Consider the following 19,446-nt stretch of genomic DNA (forward strand, 5'->3'; position numbering starts at 1 on the left):
AGGCCCCACGATGATTTGGAGGAAGCCCCGCCTACGCCAGAGCCTCGTTGGCTGTTTTTGCTGTTTGCTGTCGCCCATTGGCTGGCCGCGCCGTCAGTCGCGCTTGGGCGTGCGAGGCGGGCAGAGTGGTGCTCGGCGCGGCGTTCCCACAGCAGCCGTCCCGCTGCCGGGTCTCACCGCCCCTCCATGAGCGCCGCCTCCGCCTAGCCCCGCCCGGCGGCCGGCCTCCGGCCTCGGCTCGGGCTCTCCCTGCCACCACCCCAACAGCCACCAGCGGCAGCGGAGGCAGCGGCGTGCCCCGCGGCAGGAGAGGATGAAGGTGACCGTGGACTTCGAGGAGTGCCTGAAGGACTCGCCGCGCTTCAGGTGCCGCCGGGAAGGGGCTGGGCCGGGGTCGTGTGGGGGGACAGGTCGCGGTAGAGCGGCGGGGGCCGTGCAGGGAGGGCAGGAAGCGGGGCTGGTGTCTCAGGGTGGCAAGGCCGCGCAGCGGGGCGGGAAGGGGGCTGCGGGGCGGGCCGGGAGCTTGGGGGCCCTGGGGGCGACAGGTGGCGGCGAGCTGTGGGCGCCCGGCTCCTTGGAGAGTGGCATGATGGGGCCAGGGCTATGTGGGGTGGTGTTATCTGGGACCGGTGAGGGGCAGGGTTTGGGGAGCGTAGGGTGGAAGGGCAGGGGCAGCGGGTGTGGAGGGGTTGTTGTGAGGGGCGGTGTGACGGGGTCAGGGGGGATCTGTTGTGGGGCTCTATAGGACGAGGGCGTTGCTGGAGTGTGAGGGCGCTCTGAGGAGGGTGATGCGGGAGCTGGGAAGTTCAAGGAGAGAGACAGCATCTGTGGTACGTGGGACTGGGGTTGGTGCGGCGGTGGCACAGTCTGCAGTGAGCGCTGCTGGGGTCACCTGCCTTTGAGCAGATGGAGGGTGGTAGGCAGCTGGTGCGGGAAATGATCAGTAGCTGAAGCAATGCCTGATCCAGCTCAGGAGCATGGACTCCTGTTGGTCCGCCTCCAGTTCTTCATGGTTGTGCTTACACTTCAGCTCCCAGCGCCTCTTGCCTGCGTCCACTACGTCTGTCCATGCTCAGTCTGCCCACTGTTGGGGTGCCAGTACTAAACAAGCTCGGTATAATCTTATTTCCTGTTGTCAGACCAAGGCATGTGCTGTTTTGTTTTTCCCCGACTGTCAGTCCTGTAGGTTTACTTCTGCTTGTGTTAGGCAACTTTCCCCCTCTACCTGTCCCTGTGCTTTTAGCCATTCTCTCTCTGTATTTTGCACCATTGTGTCTACTCAATGTAATTCTGTTGGATGTGTGGCTGGTCTGTATGCACAGACCCCCTGTCCATGCCTGGTATCGCCCTTCTAGCTGACGAAGAGTTAAACAGCTCCTTAACTTGATGAGATCTGTCACTGCTGTGCCCTGCTGTCCCATGCTGAGCCCATGTTTGAAGCGGCTGTGGCTCTGTGGTTTGCCCAGGCTGGGTAAGCTCTGGCTGTTGAAGGAAATAGTCTTGCGCTTCCTTTGGTGTCTGACTGTGTGTTCACGCCTCCTCTTTGTGTCAGCTTTAGCAATCGTGTGGTTCTGGGATGTGGAGGAAGTTGGAGAAGGTTTGAATGGCTTACCCCTGCAGAAGGTGGACTTGCTGTTCTTCCCTCTTTTTCTTGTCTGTGCCAGCTTGTCCCTTGCTGCTTCTGCCACAGGCTTCTCTGGTGACTTGTATTGTTGGACTTTTCAGTGAGCTTGCTGCCCTGGCAGAAGAGACTGGATGGTTATCGGCTAGGCTAGTGAGTTGAGTCAGCATTGTGAAGGGTGTGAGACCTACTAAAGCTTACTGGGAGGAGGAAGAGGAAACTTCACTGCCAGAAGCAAGACTAGGTAAAGGCAGTGGGGAGTGAGACCTCCCCTGAGGCAGCAGGCAGCTTTTATATTGGTTTAGCAGGTCCACAAAATTTTGCCCTGAGTTGGACATGCTCGCTAGTTTATGTGCTTTCTGTCACAAGTATGTTTCATTTGGGTGCATTGTGGTGACCATGCAATCTTAGGTTGGCTTAGATTAACCACAGAGCTATAACATTAAGTATAATTTCTTTAAATTATCAATACCTGCTGAAGTGTAGAATGCATGTTTGAAAGCAAGAAATAGTGACTAAAACTTGTGAGCAGAAGCATGCTGCTGTCTTTTGAAGTTAAGACATGCTAGTTACTTTGAACTCACTTTGTATCATTCTCCTTTTGCCCCTCTTGATTCTTTTACTGCAAGGAGAGAAGCTAAGGAAAACCCTTTGTTGGGGTCGTGTAGTGCGTTATGGTCTTTCTGACAGTCTCTCAAACTATTGCCTTTGAAGAAATTGCAGAAAACATTATAGTGTAATTAATTGATGCCACCAAAGTATCCTTCCAACCTTTAACTAACAGGAAGTGGTTAAAACCGTGAAGTAAACATCCTGTAGTATTTCATGTACCTAAACCAAATACCAGAAACGTTCCAAATGAATTTTACTGTGGTGTTTTTGTTAAGGGATGGTAGAGACACTAACGTAGAACAAGGTCATTTCATCCTGACATTCTTGCAGGGAGTAGTGTATAGACATAAAGCACCTTCCACTGCTGTGTTCCTCATAACAAAGCAGAGCTGCAGCTTCCTCCTGATCTTGCTGAGCAGGTGGGTGTAGTCTTCGTCCTTCCCATCAGCATACTTGTTGGAGCAGTTAAATAAACCTGTTGGGAGGTACAGAGTGTATAGAAATGTCATGGGTTAGTTTCTTATGGTTGTGGAGACAACTGGGAGGACATGGGTGAGTCGGAATTCATGAGTCACCAAATCCCTATTTTCACAGGGAATGATTTAAATCTTTTAAAACGTACCATTACATACACCTTCAGACACATGGCCTACTTGCTTATCTGCTTCCTGTGAAGTTCATGTTGATGTTTTTTGGCTTTGAGATGTAATTGGTAATATCATAGTTACCTGAAGCAAAGAAATAAAGGCTCGTTTGCTTGCTTGAAGTGCATATAGAGGGAGCATGGGTTGTCACTGTTAAGTTGCTGATACATGATTAGATAATAATGGCTGTAAAGATTCATGTCAGAAGTGTGGTGGGCTATTTAATAGTAAGGCATGCTCCCCTCCCCCAGTAGATAAAGAAATCTCTGAATTATAAAACCTGAAGCAATGATGGCCTATTGCATCACTAGGCTTATGCCAGATCAGTTTGGGATTGGAAACTTGATATTTAGAAATTGCTTTTTGAAAAGGGTATGAATTCAGGCACACTGTTGCAAGTTTGCAATCCTGTTTTTTTTAAACCCACTTTGAAATATAATCTCACTGAAATCACATGCTTTTTCCCTCATGACTCCCCTCGTAAAGTATGGACAGACCAAAGATCTAGCAAGGAAATGTGTTTGCAGTTCTAATGCAGTGTGTCCATAACTTCCCATCAAATGAAGAAGTTGCCTGGGGAGGGGCCTTGGAGCATTCTTCGAGTACTAAGAACTGAGCTGTGCTAGCAAGTTCTATGTATATAACTAGGAATTCCTGGAGTGTTTGGGGGTTTTTTTTGTTTGTTTTTTTTTTCTTGTTATACAAATAGTATTTTGAAAGTATACTTTCTCCTTATCTTTAAACAATGAGAATTTAAGTTTCAGTGCTTAATGGAGCAGGATTTTGTATTGGTGTTTCATTTTTGTTTTTTCTTGTTGTACCAAAAGAACGTTTTCTCCTAATGAGGTATGCACTGTAGCAGCCACATGAATCACTCTGAAGCTAAATTTTTAGAAAGGAGAAGCAAGTTTAAGTGCTGTGGAAATACATCAGCTTGCGGGTAACAGTGAGCAATCTTGATAAACAACAAACAATAGAAAAGCGAAATTCTGTTGCTTGAGATGTGTGCAATTTTAAGAACTCTACAGAAGAACCTTCAGTCTGTTCCAGTCTTTAAATAAGCATCAGTAAAAAGCTGTGCATTTTAGAGATCATTTCTTTGGCCTTATCTGTTACTGTTGCTGACGTTGTTTAAGTTATTTTCATTTGATTTTGTGTTCCCTTCCTGAAACCCCAGCTGCAGAGCAGATGATGGAGGAACGACGTAAGTGAAAGAATATAACATGAAATTGGTGCAAATTGCCATTCTTAGTAAAAAGTATATCATAGATTGCTTATGTGTAGAACCTGTGGTTCTAGTGTATTCCTTCAAGGGGACTTGTCTGAGGAGTCTTCCATTTACATTGAACTGAAGTACTGATTTCTGTAGGCAGGCCTCCACTGGCTTGTTACTGAAGTTCCCTGGTATGTGTGTTGGTTTTCTGTGGCTTTGATTCTGGCCTACCTAAATGGGGCCAGCAGAAATGTACCTCAGGGTTATGTAGGGGATACAGGCTGAACAGTTCACTCATGCCACTTTATAGCTTTCTAGATTTATGATTTTATTTTTTTTTCTCTCCAGTACTGTGTAACCAAAGTGTAGTCATTAAGCATCTGTTTCCCAGGTAACAGGAAGTGTTTTTCACTTTAAAACATGAATAATAAAAAGAAAGTGATTTATTTAGCCTATTTGGAATAGAGCTTGTCCAGTAGTCAGAGAACTTATCATATGTGCGTAACTCATATACTTTGGTCTGCTTATTTCTTTCTGAAGAAAACATAGGAATTGGAATATTGGTAAACTTGCCCCTTCTGCAATGACTTCCAGTGGGTCCAGTGCTGCAGTGCAGGCTGTCTCTGAGCCTGCTTCATTGCAGTACTGCAAGCAGCAAATAAACCCCTCTTATTCAGCATGGGTTATAGCACACATAATCTGTGTGTAGTGATGGTGCTGCTGGAATCACTGAGGCTGCTCACATGGGTAAACTCAGCAGCATTTAAGGTGTTCAGAAGTATGTGACCAAGAACTGTGTCTGCATGCAAAATCTCTTTTCCTGAGGCTTACCTAGCTGTTTTAGGAGGACTTTCCAAAGAAATGTTTGGTCTGGGCTTTCTGCCCTTGGTGTTTGGGACTGAAAAGCAAGTTTGTAACTTACTTGGCAAAGCAGGATGGAAAGTATTGCTGAAGAAGAGGAAAAGAAAGATACAGTAAGTTCAAAGGGAAAGCTGCCAAGCATTTGCTTGTAAGTTTGCATTTACCATTTTTCATATTTAATGTGGTTATGTTTATAATTCTCAGTAGGTGATTGTAGAGCAGAACTTTTCATAGCTGAAGTGTAGTGACGTGGAGGACTATTTTGGCAGGATGCTGATGAGTTACATGTGTACCATGTCAGTCCACACTGCTAGGAGTCTGATGGAGTTAGTTAAACAGAGTGCTTCTAGAATACCAGTTCTTCAATTCTGTGGAGATTGCAGTGAATGTGCTGTTCTACTCTTATTTTACCTCTTTCACAAGTTCATTAAGAAAATAATTGATCAAGGAAAGGGGGGTGTATTGGAATATAAAACCCAATGTTAGGACATTTGCTTTTACACCAATCCTACTAAAGAAGTTTCATTATAATCTATCGTACTGAAACCTTTTAAAGACTCTTCATATTAACATGAAGTTGTTACAGTCCTTTCAAATGGGAGTTGGATAAATGTGTCCTGAAATCGGGTTGTCTTGAGCACCTAATTTTTTTATTTTTTTTAAATTAGAACAAAGTTGGCTGTTATAAATTACAAAGGTTGGGGTTTTTAATGGCAAATCTGATTCTATTTCTTTGTTGTTTGATTGAGTTACCTGAAGTAGCAGCAAATTAAAAAATCTTAACTATATCTCAGATTGTTAATAGGAACTTAAAATGTTCATTTCCTTGGGTTTGGTCTTTTTAATTTTTTCTCTAGGCATGTTTAAAAAAAACACCCCACAGTGAGAAGGGTACTTACAGTGGAAGCAGTAACAGAATCCCAGCTTTCATAATGTTGCTGTAGCACAGGATCAGTTGCTGAAGAACTGATATTAATTAAGCATGTGCAACTGATCTTTAATGAGTACTTGTGGTATTAGAAGGACAGCTTGTTTATATGTGTACAATGTAACTGTAATTGTACAAGCTCATACAGTCATTCAGGTTTTAAATATAGACTTTTAAGACGTTTGGTTCTTTAGCCTGGAGTGTCTCATTTATGTCAGCTAAGCTCATCCTGTGTAATTACATTATGAACTAAAGTTATGGAGATGACAGTCTTATGTTTGGGGGGGGGAATATCAATATTAAAATCTCTGGAAAGCAGGGTTACTGAATAGACTATAGATTAAGGAGGAGGCAACTATAAAATAGTCTGTCTTCGTCTAGATCAGGTTGGGGTAGCCTGTTTTTTTTCCTGTATGCATCTGTGAAATCACTGGCCACTGAATAGCAAATGTGCTCATTTGGCTCTGTTAGCAGTATCCTGTGATCTTCTTTCAGACTCAGCTTCTTGACAACCTCGTACTCGGAACTGATTTATGTGGAGTCAGCATTTCTTCCTGTTCTTACTTCATGCAGTGAAACTCAAGTTGTTGGTAATTTTTTATTATAGAAAATTATTTTGAAAAGTCTCCAAAGTGAAATCTGTCCTGATCTGGGAGAAAATCAAACCTGCTTTGGGACAAAAAAGAAAGGAAAATATCTAATTTTCATTGACTACAGAAATGTTCCCACTGAAATTACAGCTTAGAGAGCCAAGAACCCTTTGCCTGGGTCTTCATGCGGGCCTTTCTGACTAAATCAATTAGTTTAGTATTTCAAGGAGATGCAAATGCAAAAGTGTCATGGGGGAGTGCAAAAAATCCCCACCAAAACCCCCACGTGGTTACTTAATGTTATGTCTTATATCGCCTTAGGTTTGCGTGGGTAGGAAATAGAAGAATAAATTCTGACTGATTTAGTTACTTGGGTTTTTTTCCGTCTTTTACTTGTAATGCAGAATTCAGTTTAAAAACATGTATAGGAGCTTAAACTCTGTAAGTGCATCTGTGACCTTTTTGAGCAGATACTGTGCTGTTTGTTTGAGGCTTCGATAACCCTGTGAGTTTAGGTGATGAATGATGTGGTTTGCTTTTTGATAGTGGCAGATTTGTAACAAAAACAACAGCTAAAATATCTGTATGCAATGGAAGACCAGTATGAGGAAATACAGATGAGCATATGGACTGTAACGTGATTTTTAGTATATGCAGTTTTTGCTACTTCTCTGTGTGACAAGGTAAGTCCTGGTTTTGTTGCCACTCTTTTATATGACTAAAAGATTAGATCAAGAACATGAGAAATGGTAGACATTATCATTATGATCATAAACTAAACAATTTTAAGCAGTCCAGTGAAATAGATTGAAACATCACTTTTTCCATCCTGCTGATCCCTTCAAGAGGAGTCATTGCATGTGTGGCAGAATAGTTACTTTATGGATAACATTTACTTTGTGAATATTAAAAGTAGACAGGTCTCAGACCTAGGGTAAATCATAGAATCATAGAATAGTTAGGGTTAGAAAGGACCTTAAGATCATCTAGTTCCAATGCCCCTGCTGTGGGCAAGGACACGTCCCACTAAACCATGCCAGCCAAGGCTCCTACCTGGCCTTGAACACTGCCGGGGATGGAGCATTCACAGCTTCCCTGGGCAACCCATTCCGGTGCCTCACCACCCTTACAGTAAAGAATTTCTTCCTTATGTCCAAACTAAACTTTCCCTGTTTAAGTTTTAACCCGTTACCCCTTGTCCTATCACTGCAGTCCCTCATGAAGGGTCCCTCTCCAGCATCCTTATAGCCCCCCTTCAGATACTGGAAGGCTGCTATGAAGTCTCCACGCAGCCTTCTCTTCTCCAGGCTGAACAGCCCCAACTTTCTCAGCCTGTCTTCATACGGGAGGTGCTCCACTCCCCTGATCATCCTCATCGCCCTCATCTGGACTTGTTCCAACAGTTCCATGTCCTTTTTATGTTGAGGACACCAGAACTGCACACAATACTCCAAGTGAGGTCTTACAGTGGTTTGGACACAACAGTACTTTTATAACTGTAGTAGGTATAAATTATGACATAGTTTAGTGTGAGGTGTCCCTGCCCATGGCAGGAGGGTTGGAACTAGATGATCTTGAGGTCCTTTCCAACCCTAACTATTCTATGATTCTATGAAATGACAAAAGGAAAGGGACAGATATTGCCTTATTTTTCTGAAATCAAAGTAAACACAGGGTTCATTTTAAGATTGTATAATACCTGAAAAGTATGCTCTTAGATAATTATAGGGTACTCTGATCTTCAGTTTCCTCTACTTTATAGGAGTTTTTCTCTACACGTGGATAAGATTTGCTGTATCAGTTCAGAACATACTGATACTGAGAACCATGTACTGGGGGAATCACTCTCTCTGAGTTTCCAGGTACTGCTACCCTGTTTTTTATATTGCTTGCATTTGAGATAAATAAGAGGTATCTTTCCCAATCAGGGATTAATTTTGTCATTCTTCCACAGATTTTGTTACTTGTAGCTTTTAAAAGAAAGGTTGCCTCCTTAGCATCTGATTAGTTAACTCCAGTTGTTGAGGCTGATAGTTAAAGTGTAGCATTCAGATGGAGGGATGTCCTACCTTGTATCTTTTGCAATTGGTTTGCTTGATGGTTGTATTTGTGGTTCCACTTCCTGACCTTACTACATATTTGCATTTTCAAATGTTGAAATCCTTCATTCCTTCTGCTTCTGTGTTCAAGCTCCTGGGTGGTTGCTGAGCTTTAAGATTAAAGGAGCTCTGTGATGTTTGCAGGTTTTCAGCAACAAGAATTTTCTGCACTGCACTATCAGTTTCTTCAGCTTGTTTCTGCTGCTCTTTTTTTGTTGCAGCATCTTGATACTGTAGTCCTACTTCCTTATCTGATAGTAAGGCCTCCTAAAAAGCTTTTGACTCATTCTTGAGATGTTGAAATTACTAGTCGAAGTTGTTCAGGACAGGCATTGTGATGTGCTGCATTCTTACCTGAGTTTACATTTAGCAATTTAATCAACCTCTTGTCTCTGAAGCTGTTATGGTAAGCATTGTATCCTCATCTTGTTAGCAACTGCCCCACCATGAGCAAAACATTTAAGTTGAAAGATGAAGAAAATCCTGCTTATCGGAATCTTTGTGGAAGGCTTGCTGGTTTCCTAGATAGGTTTACTCTCAGGCTCTCATGAGGTAAATAAGTTTAGCAGAAAAAATATTAGACAAATCTATTAGGGAAAAGAATACTGTTGGGCATTTCTGGCAATTTACTGCAAAAGAGTAATGAGAAAAAAATCTTGACAATTCAGGGCCAGCAGGTAGCACACATGTCCTTGAAGGCTGTGTATGATCATTAATTTCTGCTGCAAGTTTAGTGGTAATCACTTTGACTTGCAGCCATGTATATTAAATGCAATAGAACTTCTTCCCTTTTGAAGACTGATTTGTTTATAATGTTCATTATATTTTTGAGCCATGTGTAGTCTTGCAGTAAAGAATGAATCAAGTGAAGCATGCATCTTAAAGGGATTTGTCCTGTTTCTTGGTTTGTTATAGCAGAGACTGTGATTTTTGGGTTAATTAAATTTTGTAGGTGAAGAAGCCCTTAAGAGCTGGTATCTACAAGCAGACTTTTGCTTTAATGATTAGGTAATTCAGTAAATACCCTTGTCTCATTTAATTTGATTATTTTATAAAAGAAGTCTGACTTTGGAGGAGTGAAGGATGGCTTTTCTAATACTGAGGTCTTGATTCTTACTTCTTTTCTCTGGGGAAATTTGAAAAGTGGATAGTGCTTGCTATAGGCCCAAGAAGACTTGTCTTATTCATCAGCAGGATAACCTTTGGTTCAGGAAATGCATTTCTGTGCTTCAGTCCACCAAGCTCATAGGAAGTGTATAGGATTGCATAGTAGGGATGAAGCAAATGTCACATTTCTGATTGAAAGTCCTACTCTTCATGTTACAATTTTTTTTCAAGCTATTGATAAAATGTTTTGTGGCAATGACTGAAGAATTAATAATGTAAGGAGTACTAACATGAATGAGGAAGTTTATCTCGGCATGTCAGGGAGCATTCATCATCTTCTCCTCAGTGTGGAGGGGCTCTGTGCCAGAAGGGAAAAATCTTTGTGATGCCAAACCAGGGCTTCAATGAGTTCTGTGACAGGCTGCAATAGTGTGCATTCTTCAGACCATATGACACATCTCATGAGTTATAAAACTCTCCTTGTATGTGCTGTTATCCAAGGTTACTACGTCTTATTTTTCAGTGTGTGACTTTTTTGTCCTTCAATATGCCATGTGACTTTTTTGTCCTTCAATATGTCATGTTTCTTTTTTGATCTGTGGTTGTCTGATGCTATTATACATGTACCAAACGTAATCCTTGTCAGCATGTTGGTTAAGATGCCTCTAGATATCTTTTTATATCTGACTATAGATGAAGAAAATCAAATAAACCACACCGTGACTGGAGGGAGCAGTTGATATGCTGGAGGGTGGGTCTGTCATTCATAAGGATCTCAGCAAGGTAGAAGAAAGTAAAAGTAGAAAGCTCCTGAAGTTTAACCAAGACAAATGTGAAGACTTCCTCTGAAAAGGAAAGACCCCATGCAGCCGTGCTGGCACATAGGGACCTTTGCCTCCTGGTGAACAGCAAATGGACCATCTATCAGCAGCATGCCTGTGCAGCCGTGAAAACTGACAGTATATTGGGCTGCATTAGCAAGAGCATAGCTGGCAAGTTGAGGGAAGAGATGATTACACAGTATTTAGCTGTCACAAGGCTAAGTCTGGAGTGTTATGACCAATTTGGGGCCCTGCTGGTAAAAGAAAGATATTACCAAAATGAAGGAAAGCACTCACAACTTATTTTGGGTGGAATAATGTAATCAAATTATACCACTAAAAAGTGCTTTTGTCATAGCATTATGTTACAGTCTCTTGTAGGGTAAGTGTGTATTGTTCCTTGGGTGTTTTAGTAGAGGGCACATGAGGTAGAGAGGCTTGAAACATGTCTCAGGTAAAGCTGACTGTTTTCTTGTTTGGTATGGTATTGTTATTTTACGTTTTCCATGACATTCACAATAGATTTCTTTTTAGAGGACTTTGCTGTCAGTGCTGTCTTTCTCTGTACAGTGCCATTAGTTGTGGTACGTGTTTTGCCCTGGCCTGGTTTTACCCACAGCAGTTACTCTGTGGCTGTTTCTAAACAAATCTGTAACTAGTTGCTTAGCATCTGAAGTGTGATACCAAGGTACAACTGCTATGTGAATGTGGAGAAAGAGTGAGCAAGTGAGCAGAACAGTAGGTGAGCCAGTATAATACCTTGTGTGGTATACCTGCATGTTAGTTTGCCTTTGCATCTTGTAGTCCTCTGATTAATGTCTACTAGCCTTTTAGCTGTCTGTTTCCTGATAGGCTCTGGCATAGAGGAGACATTGCTATATATCATCAGGTGCATATTCTTATCTTGCAGTTCTGTATTTTATCTTATATCCAGTTTTTCACATTCAGTAGTACTTTTTCTTTTTTTTCCCCTTCCCAAGCTGTCTATAAGGTATTCTGAAGTTAGCTTGCTTTGAAGTCTCTTGTATCACTAAGAAACTTAGTGACTGATTTACTCATGTTTCTCTCTGTTACTGAGAATGCTGAATAGAGTCACTGCCAGGAGTGGTTCATAAGCAACTCCATTGCTGATTTCGTTTCACTCTGATAATTGGGATCAAGAGGATTAGAAGGCACTGTCTTGCTGTCCTTTTTGTCTGAATTTGGGCAGCACAGGTTGAAACTGAAGTGTGATATCACATAAAGCTATAGCATGACTGCTTGGTAATTTTAATAGTTTGATTATTTTTTTATTACTATTATTTTTTATCTTAATCTGTGATACCACTGTGGGACACACAGGTAGCTTGCAGCTAATCTCTACTAGTGTCTGTATGGAATTTGTGTTTAACATGAGCGTTAGAATGATCAATTGCTTTTACTTCAGCCAGTTATATACTAGCTTTATCCAGCTATGACCTTTGCAATTAGGAAGTTGTACACATCTTTGTAATTGCTTTTCAGTTTTCCTACTGTCCCTAAAGTTTAAAATTAAATACAATTGAAGATAATAAAGGGGAGTTAATCACAGTACCATTTTCTTCTTGCTTCGTGTTTAGTGTTCTCTGTCCCTCCAAGGCTGGATTGTTCTCCACTGGCATGGTAATGCTGCTTTATATACTCTTCTGATACACAGCTGGTATCGTGAAAAGATATGGCAGTAAATGAAAGAAAAAGTTAATGTAGTCATACTTGAATATGACTACTCAGATACTTTGATTTAGCTATTGATAGTGTATGGCAAGTCTTGAATGTGAGCTTCATGCTATTGAACTGCAGTAGATAACTGAAATGATGTGTCACCTGCAGTGAAATCTAAGTTGTGCATCAAGGGGCTATTCTGCATAGAATACATGCAAGAAGAGAAGCTTTGTCTTTCCAAGTTGAAGTCAAGACTTTAACGTTATTAAAAGGGTGATGGTGAGAATCTGTTACTCCCATTTTACGAGTCCGATGGATGAATGTATTCAGAAGTCCCAGTCTGAATAGCAGTTGATTTTTGTACTTGTTTCTATTCTTCTGAAAGTATATTCAAGAGGTGGATCGAAGATTTAGGCTTGAAAAGTTCCTCAATTAAAATAAAAAATAAAAACATTAAAACAATAACAACAATAAAAAACACAACCAAAAAAAAAAACCTATGGGAAAATACTTCATTAGTGGACTCTGTTAGTTTGAATATGTTTTTTATAGAGAGTTGTGTTAATTCAAGAATTAACAATAACTAATTGATAACTATCCATATCACCTTTGACTTCTCCAATTGGTTGCTTGTCAGCATCTAATTTATAATGACTACTGATTCCAGCCTTGTCACTTTCAGGAACACATTCTAAACATGATGAATGAGCGAAAGACTAAAGCCAGGAGGTGGCTTCAATGGAAGTTAGGTAACAGTTGAAGAACAGCTGACTTTAAAAGCATTCACCGTTGCCACCTTTTATGCAGACACTGGTCATTGGCCACAGTATGCTTGGCGTTATGGTCAGCAGCGTATAGTGGTTTGGTCCAGACTGTTATTTCCTTAGCACGTGTCCACAACTTGTGGGCTAAGAGGGACCGATTCTCTTTCTAGATGAGAGTTTAGCTGTCACCTTTCCCTTTGGTTCCTGGGATTCTTGAAGCTCCCTTGCACCTTAAGCTGGAGGAAGGACTTTCACTGGTCAGTTGAGGGGAGTGATGTGATGGACACTAGAGTTCAGTTTTCCTTCATCATTATGCTGGACTAGCTAACTGGTGATATTATCCTCCTTTTAAAAGACTGTTGAGTCTTGAGTTCTCTTCCATCATTCTGTATTCCTACTGTGCTGCAGCTGTGGTTCTGCAGGAAGCTGTATCTAGCAAACTTAACTGTGTTTTAGGACGGAACATGCAGGAGAGGGGGAGCATGCAGGAGAGGAGGAGCAGCAGAGGGGAGAAACACATTCCTGAGAGTCCGCATTAAGGAGCGTGAAGAGTATGGGAGACTGGTCATTTATAAAAGTTGTTCTCCACCCTTAAGCAGCTGTTCTGACTCTATGCGTTGCCATGCAGTGTTTTAAAATCTTGGGAAGCCACAGATGTTTGATTCATGTACTCAGGCAGATTTTATTCTGTTCCCAGTGCCAGAGCCTTCTGGCAAAGATTACTCTGATGCAAACCCTGCTCCCAGCTCCCACTTCACTAAGGAGCAACATTTTTGGTACATATCAGGTCTGGACTTGGTCCTCAGCTGTTTTATGACCACTTCCTGTGTTTATAGCTGGACATTGGGTCTTGGCTGTGGAAGTGAGATTTACTTGGAATTATGACAATTTTCTGTGAGCTTTAAGTAATTCCTGGCACAGATGTTTTGGAGAAAGAAATGCACTTTTGTATTCTGTGACTTCAAAAAGTACTAAGAAAAACAAGGATAATGTTAACATAGCACACTCAGATCAGCTGTTCCTAATGTGTTCCCTAACCCACTATGAAAACGATCTTTGTGACTAGTTGGTGTTAATAAATTATTAGCTATAGGTACCTAACTGTATTCCGATAGTCTGAGGGCAATCTCTCCATTGTTCATATGCTTGTAATCCAGTATTGGTCTAACACTGTGAATATGTTTGCATGAGAATAACTTTTCTTCCAGTTTCTAACAGAAATAGTGAAAGTAGGGAGTTCTATGCAAAGGAACAAGGAGCTTAAACAGGATTTGGCTGGAACCTAACAGCCGTTTGATCTATATCCAGCTGTAAGGGCCAGACAGATGTGCCTTCCTTCAATGTGACAGCGGTGGGAAATAACTTGGAGACCAGTCTGGTGTTTGAGGGGCCTGTGGTGGTTCAGACATGATCTGCGATGAATCTGGTGGTGGAGGGACTGTGTGTCTTCCTTTTCACATGATCTCTCTTTCTGCTTTATCCTTATTTCTTGGCCTGCCCCTCATCTTTTCAGTCTTTTGATGTTCTGTTGTTACTTCTCTTTTCGTTGAGCTTATTCTCTCTTAAAATTTTTCCCTTGTAACAGAGCTTTAATTACTGAGCAGATGTGTCATTCTGCCTGATCTAACTGCCTCTCTCTCATCTTCATGGATCTGACTTTTTAGCTCATTAATTCCTGTGGAGTTGGAACTTTTTGCTAGCTAAGACACTAAAACAACAATTCTTATCAGATCTTGCTGCAGTTCTGTAAACAAACGACTTAATCATGCTTTTATGTTAATGCTAAAAAAACAAACAAAACCTTGTTGCACTGTGATTAAAAACAAATAAATAAAAACTGCGGTCTGAATATTGAGATACTTTTCCTTCCTTTGTGTGTGTTGGATTGGGGTTTTTTTATTCTCCGTAATGCTCTCTGGAAAAATAAGATTTAACTTTAGAGACTTAGAATCATAGAATAGTTAAGGTTAGAAAGGACCTTAAGATCATCAAGTTCCAACCCCCCTGTCATGGGCAGGGACACCTCACACTAAACCATGCCAGCCAAGGCTCTGTCCAACCTGGCCTTGAACACCGCCAGGGATGGAGCATTCACAACTTCCTTGGGCAGCCCATTCCAGTGGCTTGCCACCCTTACAGTAAAGAACTTCCTCCTTATAGTCAATCTGAACTTCCCCTGTTTAAGTTTTAACCCTTTACCCCTTGTCCTATCACTACAGTCCCTCATGAAGAGTCCCTCTCCAGCATCCTTACAGGCCCCCTTCAGATACTGGAAGGTTGCTATGAGGTCTCCACGCAGCCTTCTCTTCTCCAGGCTGAACAGCCCCAACTTTCTCAGCCTGTCTTCATATGGGAGGTGCTCCAGTCCCCTGATCATTCTCGTGGCCCTGCTCTGGACTTGTTCCAACAGTTCCATGTCCTTTTTATGTTGAGGACACCAGAACTGTACACAATACTCCAATTTAATTAAATGGAAGTTGATCGAATATGGAAGAAAACAAAGTAAGTAGAAGAGAAATTGATGTTGCCTGAATTCCTTCATACTTCATGGTCTGAAGCTAGAGAAGAGGCAGAAGCCAAAATGCAACTGCACAGGAATGTGCTTAGATACAAAACCTAGGATGTAACTGTGGGAATGCCTTTAGATACAAAAGCTGGAATGCAACTATGTGTAATGAAATCTGCAAAAGCTGGGAATGTCATGCCTGTCGTTTGAGAACTGCAGGCAATTAGCAGTGTTTTTCAGAACTATTCTTGTAAAAACTGCTTTTCCTGAGTCTGGGGCCTGATCCAGTCTTTTTTTCTTTTTTCTTTTTCCTTTTTTTTTTTTTTTTTTTTTTTTTTGTTGTTCTTGGCTTGCACTCATGTGAACTAGAACGGAATTAGCAAGAGACAGTCAGTAAAGCTGTGGTCTGTGTACTCTTTCCTCAGCAGTAAAGCTGGCTTAAGAAATCCTGGTCCAAATCGTACTTCCCTGCTTGTCTCACTTTTTCCAGGAAGAGTTTTTTGTAGGAGTGAGATGCATCTGATCCAATTTTCCAGAAAGCATTACAGAAACTTCCTATTAGTTTTTTTGCTTTTTTTTTTACAAGGTGGACTACTACTGGTGAACAGTGTGGCTCCATGAACACTTATGCTGGAATGACTGAAAGAACGAGGTACCCTCTGATGGGAGCAAGGGCATTTGTTGCCAGAAATTAATACATTCAAGCTCTCAAGGCAATGGCCTGATGGAACAGTAGTGTTCATAAATTCCCTGAACAAAATGTCATCCTTTCTTAGTTTTTCCCTATTTTTTTCAGGTAGCCAAAAGCAAGGAAGGAGGTGTCAAAGGAAACATCAGCTCTCAAGCAAAGTTATGTTTTAGAAATGCTTCAGGAAAGCAACTTTTATAGTGGCAAGTAAAATGCGGCCTGAAAGTTGCAACCGGTCTAGACTAGAGGCAAATGATATATCAAGTGTGGCATCTGAAGTTACTGCTAAGTCAGTTGACTCATGGCAAATGCTATGTATTTTCATAATCTAATGACAAGGTTATTTTTTAAATAACTGTAGGTTTTTAGGTTTGCAGTTTTGAGCCAGGAGAGTCACCAAAGGAATTACTTAAGAAAATTCACTCAGACTTTTGATTTCTGTCCTTTTTTTTATTACCTTCAAACATACAAACTATCAGCTATGCAAGAACAAAGTAAAACTATTTCAATGTGACAAACACTAGGATTAATAAAATTTCATCTGAAAGCTTTATTACTAAGCTATTTGTTTTATCAATGATGTAGTTTTCCTTCTTTTTACCATCGAATTTTCTGCAGTTCTTGTGGTTCTCTAAAATCTGTGCTTATAGTTGAAATTTAAGTGAAACTATGATGGCAATATATGTGTTAAATTAATTAAATTAATGCTCCTTCTCTCCAGTCCCAGACTATTTTTGTGTAAAGTTTTAAAGGAAAATTTTAATGGAAAAATTTTTCATCCATGCAGGGCAGCTTTAGAAGAAGTAGAAGGAGATGTGACAGAACTGGAACTGAAACTTGACAAGGTAAGCTTAATTCAACAGTGTCTGTTCTGAAAAATATACAAAGATGTGTTTAGGTTTTGTTTTAAAGTTCACAGCTGGCAAGTGGCAGCAGCCAACCAAACATTCAGATCTTGGAGAGGAAATAGATCTGCGTCCAGTGCACAGCTGGGCCTCAGAGGATCAAGCTTTCATAAGAGCAGCAAGATCCAGTGTGAATTCCCTTTCTCCACCAGCTGAGGATTGGGATTGTGCAATACCCTTCTGAATTCATGGCCCCTTTGCAGTCATGTGGTTCTGTCCCACAGTGGGAGCTATATGCAGACGAATTCAGTTTCCATGTGAGTTAAAAGCCAAGGGTTGGCCATCCCTGCAGTGAGAGCTTATGCTGTATGATGACAGCAGCATACTGCAAGCACATCTGGATACTCTGTGTTTTAGAGATTTAAAGTCAATGCTTTCTGTCTTTGGTAGTTTGCAGCCCAGTCACAGCAGGATAGGGGAGGGGGTGTGTATATAGATATATATACACACTTTTGTCTGGAAGACTGACCTCCTGTAAAAGCTTTGTGTCATGCTTTATGCATGTATATAAAAGGTTTTTTGTAGCATCTTTTTAATACATTGCAATCCATTTGCTGGTTTCTGAACCAGTAGTGTTTGGAGGCTTTAGTTTTCTTTGCTAGTGTCTTGAAGGTGGCATTTTTTTGTTTTACATCTGTAGAAAGTCTCCTTTCCTTAGCATTTTATGCTAAATGTTTAAAATTATTTTTGCCTGTGTGTTAATGTGGGAGGCAGATGTCATTTGTTTACCTTCTTAGCTACTTTTTGAATACAAGCTTTTGTTCTTGCAGCTGTGGGTTGGCTGCAGAAAGATAGACACAAAGTCAGCGTCCAATGTAGTGTTAAGTCTGAAGACTTTTTGTTTCTGTTTCTAATAATATTTCTAGCTTTTGTACTTAATAATATAACAATGTGCTCTTTAAAAATAAATTTAAGGTTCTTTGACTTGGTGTGAATGTTGGTGAAACTGATGGGTTTAAGACACATTTTTACTGTAAGTGTGATGAATCTGTTTTGGTAGATTAAACCATGGAAGTATTTAAAGGATCTGAAAAGTCTGTCTTGGTGTTTTCCACCAGTCTAAAAGGATCATTTTGGGGTAAAATAATTCTCAAATTCCTTAAGGAGTGTTACTCAGTGCCTTGCCCCCAGCATCTTGCAGCAGGCCTGTACCGAATATACCATTTTAGCATGTAAAAGCTATAACTGTAGTATTATTCTGCCCTGAGAGACTGTCCTAGCACTCTTCAAAAGAAAATCACCCAAACACATTTGCTCCCTTGACAAGAAAGCAAATGCACAAGGTAAGTATTTAAGTAGTTTAATTGTAATGTGATGTATAAGTGATCTAGTTTAATGCTTAACTTGAAAGCCAGGCTTCTTGTGTGAGCTGAAGTAACTATGGCCTGAGGGTAATGATTTGTCTAGACTTGGTTGGTAACTTTTTCTGCTCAGTTATTCATACTATGTTTTATTATCCCACAATTGTGACTTTGGGCTATATTATCTGCCTTTTTTTTTTTTTTTTTCCACTTTGGAAGAAAGGACACTGGATTCAGGATTGTGAACTATAAGCAAAAGTGAAGGAAAAAGGATCACACTGTCAGTGATTTTTCTGTCCATTGTTCAATCAACTTGGCCATTTGTCAGAATGTGGGAGATGTTCAGATTTCCTCTTATGTTGACTCAGATCGTCTTAGAAAAAATTACTGGGTACATAAGGCACAGTGGTCATTTGGGTGGTTTCTTTTTCCCAACATAGGATCAAGTATTTCGGTGTTGTTATTCATGAAAGCTTGTCTACATCCTTGAAAAATCCTTCAGAGAGAGAGGTTCAATCTTCTAATTTTATTCTCAGTTTGGTTTAGGGTTGGGGAGCTTGATAATAATATGCCCTCTCTCAAGAAAGCATCTACGTGTTTGCCCTAATCATTCTCTCATTAATGGCCCAGTGCCAAAGTGGTTCAAAAAGTGGGAAAAAATCCATTACAAAATACTGATGGCTAAAGTGTGATGTGCCAAGGTACTGACTGAATCAGTGAGTGGTAACAATGGAAACCCATCACAGAAAGTTTAGTCTGTTGTATGAGTGAAAATATGATTATTTTACCTTCTGAGATGTAACTATATCTCTTCAGTTGTGCTTTGTGCCCAGTGTTACGCTTTCCTGTGCCTGTGTTCCGAATGAAACAAGTGGTATGGGCTTGTTTTGTTTGGGTTTTTGGTTTGTTTGGGTTTTTTTTTGGCTCAGAAGCCACAAACCACTTGTAATTTGCTTGGGTTCTAACCAGTTATGTTTTAGTTGCTGTGCTCTTTGCCCTCATGTAGTACCCTATTGAAGTATGTGCAATATGTTAACAATAAAACAAACAAAACATAATGGAAAAAAATATTAACAGTAGTAACCTCCTCAGTGGCATAACAGTTG

The 19,446-nt window shown here is 40.9% G+C and overlaps 1 protein-coding gene across 8 annotated transcripts in view; it reads left to right on the top strand.

Annotated features, from left to right (window-relative positions):
• Positions 1 to 48: 48 nt before the first annotated feature.
• The window catches only part of ACAP2 (ArfGAP with coiled-coil, ankyrin repeat and PH domains 2), a 66,727-nt gene continuing 47,329 nt past the window's right edge, over positions 49 to 19,446 (top strand). The window contains exons 1-2 of one of the 8 annotated variants that reach the window (XM_061371479.1): positions 49 to 366; positions 16,922 to 16,979. In XM_061371479.1, coding sequence (XP_061227463.1) covers positions 314 to 366; positions 16,922 to 16,979 — 111 coding nt within the window. In that variant the 5' untranslated portion in view covers positions 49 to 313. Of the gene's footprint in view, positions 367 to 2,251; positions 2,653 to 16,921; positions 16,980 to 19,446 lie in introns of those variants that run through there. The other 7 variants (XM_061371480.1, XM_061371481.1, XM_061371476.1 and 4 more) reach the window with 7 other exon arrangements.

The sequence above is a fragment of the Neopsephotus bourkii genome, unplaced genomic scaffold, assembly GCF_033783945.1.
Source record: "Neopsephotus bourkii isolate Nb327-2 ecotype Australia unplaced genomic scaffold, CSIRO-AGI_Nbou_v1 NB_1574, whole genome shotgun sequence".
In the NCBI taxonomy this organism is placed as follows: domain Eukaryota; kingdom Metazoa; phylum Chordata; class Aves; order Psittaciformes; family Psittacidae; genus Neopsephotus; species Neopsephotus bourkii.